At 37.9% G+C, this 4,024-nt stretch overlaps 1 protein-coding gene across 1 annotated transcript; it reads right to left on the reverse strand.

The window, feature by feature from the left end:
• Positions 1–1,758: 1,758 nt before the first annotated feature.
• LOC102801460 (heparan sulfate glucosamine 3-O-sulfotransferase 1-like) lies at positions 1,759–2,934 on the reverse strand. Its single transcript, XM_006812167.2, has one exon. It carries the CDS (start codon positions 2,932–2,934, stop codon positions 1,759–1,761), a length of 1,176 nt encoding a protein of 391 aa, XP_006812230.1.
• Between the last annotated feature and the right edge of the window lie 1,090 nt (positions 2,935–4,024).

Below are 4,024 nucleotides of genomic sequence, written 5' to 3' on the forward strand. Positions count from 1 at the left end.
GTCTCATGAATATTATCTGGGACATATTGTAATGAATAGATTTTTATTACATCGAATTACCATGACTACAAGCGTGTCTTGTACAATAAATTACAATAAGGTATATCACAAACACACAACTATAACAATGCTACTCGTCACGGTGGGTAGACGCGCTGTATGATACGAAATTACAATTCAACAAGTCTCTTTTTGATTTATGACAGGGATTACACAAGAGAAATATGAAGAGTGTTTACTTACAGACTCGTGGTGTGGGTGGTTCTCCTCTAAATTGTTGTAACAACGATTGAAATCCTCACCACGAACCGTCGTTGGAACTGTCGATCAATATGTAGATACAAATATGTGTTTACAGCTACTTGACATTATGATGGCCTGAGAACCCGGAGGTAATATAGGTAACAATCTACTAACACCATAATTAAATTTATCTGTATTTTTTCATTCTTAAAAATACACAATTATTACAACCTCGTATATATTTATAAAATCAATTACGAATCAACATTAACTATTTATGACAATTTCCTAGAAGCGCACGGAAATCTAATTTGAATATTATGGGACAACTAACAACTGACACCAAAGATATGAAACAATTTCCGGTACATTTTATTCTAAAATTGACATGCACGGGCTGCTTTTAATCTGTTTTCATTAAATTTGTGATTTTTTTAATGGATATTTATTTTTCTATTATATTTTCTGAAATTCTTACACAAAAATGCGACGCCCACGTTTTTACCTGAAACGCGCAGTACCCAGAAACATGAGTATTTTGTTAGTCTAATGTTGTTAAACGACACTCATCATTGATGTGTGTACAAAGTTCATTTACCGGACCAAAATTCTATATGTTCGTTCCATGATACTTACCGTGTTTAAAATAACGAACATTCCCACCACACACACACGCAACACGTATCATAAATCAGTACACGGAATAAAACTAGGCCAGTCACTCGCATCAAAACAACGCATCCCTATTCACCTACACTTAGATATAGTTAACATCCTTGGGCCTATTCCGTATGCAAATGATTTAACCAGATGAGTATAAATTCCATGCGAATAATAAATAATGTTACATGCAGGGGAATGTTGTTCTTATCAATCGTTCCTTTTTGATTATTGTTGTATTATAGTACTGACGGGCATGCCTATTGTTGCGTATTGTGACAGATGTTGGGATGAAATGCATTAGGATATATGTTCACAAGCTTTGAAAAGACACATACACTTTTCACACACAATTGTACTGACATACGGACCAAAGGCCGCAAATGTACTTTACATATTAATTTATCAATTTAACAATCGCGTGCCAATATGATATATTGAAATATAAACCCCCCCCCCCCAAAAAAAAAAAAACTACAAAACTATGGAATAGTGTTTTACTGAACTAACCAGTTCTTTTATAAATTCGTATCATCATTGTTACAATAATTACATGGCTTTGAATTTGTTTAAATATGTCTACGTGTTGTTTGTATTGTGCGAGATTCGACGTACGCACTGCATTGTAGTCGAAATGGCCGTGTTCACTATATTTCGTTTTGTGACAGTTGGGTTGACGTGATAAGCAACGCGGCCAACATTTGCGTGACGTTTCTAGTGATTGTGAGTTGGAATATAATATTACATGTATGGTGTGCGTGCTCGTACACATAATTTTATACTACTGTTCTTTCACCCGCAATTTTATAAAATACGTTGGTAAAGTGCTAACTTAATAATAAGTAATAATTTGTCTTAACAAATTTCTGTCCAAGTGAATTTTTGACGGAACAGATTCTCCAGAGCGAGATTATATGGTCGATAAAAATCACATAGTTGTTTAAAAACATCAAGAGCAACATCTGGGTGAACTCTTCCTTTGTTCAAGGGTAAGCAGTGTTGTGTTGATGGAAACGACATGCACTGTAGTCCCCGTGATTCATTCCGATAAAAATGCTCTCTTCTGAAAAAATGCGGAACGCCGAGAAAAGTTTCAATTTTTCGCAATTCTAGGGCAGGGTCCTCTGCCAATATCCCGCCGTCAACTACGTGTAATCTATTCATCGGTATATGGTCTAACCATCGTAGGAGGTGTTTTAAGTAAATTCCCATATCAACAAACTCGTTTAACTGGTCTAGATAACCGTTTCGTATTACAGAACTTTCGAACGTTTCCCCAACGTACTTGTGGAGTCCCATCATTTCCTCAGTACCAGTTTTCTTTCGATTGTATTCCAAGTAATCCGAAACGGCTCGCCTCACTGGATCACAAAGCGTTACGATAAACACAGTTTCCGGGGGCATTTCCTCGGCGACTCTACGAGGCAGATCGGGGGGTCGGAACACGTAGGCTGGAGTCTTTTCAATACCAATCTCTTCAACGGTCGTATACGGCATCTGTTGTTTATACCACCCGTAACTTGGTTCAGAGTCTCCATTTGTATTATATTTTCCCTTTGAATCGAAGAAATGAACCTCCAAGATAGGACCAGTAATATAAGGATGGACAGTCAAAAAATGTTGAAGAGCGGCAGTGCCACACTTACGAATTCCCGGAATGATGGCCCTAGGAACACGTTGCACACAATCGCGTTCATGCAACTCCGAATCGTTACGTAACGCTTTGGGGATGTGAAAAGGTAATGTCGCCGTATAACATGATTTGTCAAACTTAGCTTTCACGTAGTCATCTTTATTGTGAGCGGCCGTCCATGGTACATCTATGGGTAAGTAACCATCGCCTGTCTGAGCAGTTGTCCTAGGCCTAGTTGTGTATACTGTAGTCACTACTGGAAGAGCGTTTTTTAGAAATTTGTCATCGGTTCTACAAGGCTTGAGGCTCACGTGGTTGTAAACAAACAATATAATAACGCACCCGACGATTGTGAATATTGGAGTTGAAGCATATCTGGATAGATACCTGTTAAACATCACGCCTTGTTAAAGGGGACATAAATGTGTATAAATCAAAACGCGATATGCGCGGCAGTAACAGCTGTAACTCGGGCATGCATGACTGTGAATTAATTTAGTCTACACTACATCATTAGTGTTGATGACAGTTCAGGATGGTGCAAGGTTACGGTTGCAGTTCAAGCGAGAAGGAACTAATCACCTCTTTCCAACAACACTGCGCATTAATCCGTAGTTTATTGTATGTAAACAATCAGGAATTTGAAACCAATTGGGGGGAAATAAATTATAAACTGTCACCATATCGGTTAACATTTATCACTGTATATTGAATCCGCAAAAAAAAACTGAATCAATTAACACTACATCACATAGTAAATTAGGCTTATCGCGGGAATAATATCACAGCTTTGCATACCAATCAGATGATAGCATATGCTATCTTCATTAATGAACAAATAATATAAATTACAGGACAGACTTAAGTTTGTCAAGGCTAAAGCTTCTGAGTTGCGAGAACACCTTTTTGCAAGTCCAAATTTGATAGAATTGTCTATTGGAAGAAGACCCCTTTTTGAAGGGCGCCAAAGCAGATTTTCAGGCGTCGAGGCAATCGCATTTAATTTCTCAATGAAATTCAAGCCCTGGTATATAATAAACACGCATACGGTCTCACAACCATGGCAAATGCGTTCAGCCACAATACACAGACACGCAAGGCAACTCACTACGCCACCCAAGCCGTCAAAACAAGACGGCTCAAAACAAGCCGTCAAAACAAGCCGTCAAAACAAGACGGCTCAAAACAAGCCGTCAAAACAAGCCGTCAAAACAAGCCGTCAAAACAAGCCGTCAAAACAAGACGTCAAAACAAGCCGTCAAAACAAGCCGTCAAAACAAGACGGCTCAAAACAATATAACTGAAAATGCTCGTATCGGTAGGTTCGAAATTTTATCAGCCAAAACTATTTACAAAAATCATTTAACGAACTCCGAATTTAATTTTAATTAAATATCTCAGCATTTTGAACAATAACTAAGTAGCAAGTCACGGGGAAAGCATTTCTACTATATTTTGGATTACTAAGGTAAACATGTTAATGCATGT

This window comes from Saccoglossus kowalevskii, chromosome 1 (assembly GCF_978046115.1).
Source record: "Saccoglossus kowalevskii chromosome 1, keSacKowa6.1, whole genome shotgun sequence".
In the NCBI taxonomy this organism is placed as follows: Eukaryota; Metazoa; Hemichordata; class Enteropneusta; family Harrimaniidae; genus Saccoglossus; species Saccoglossus kowalevskii.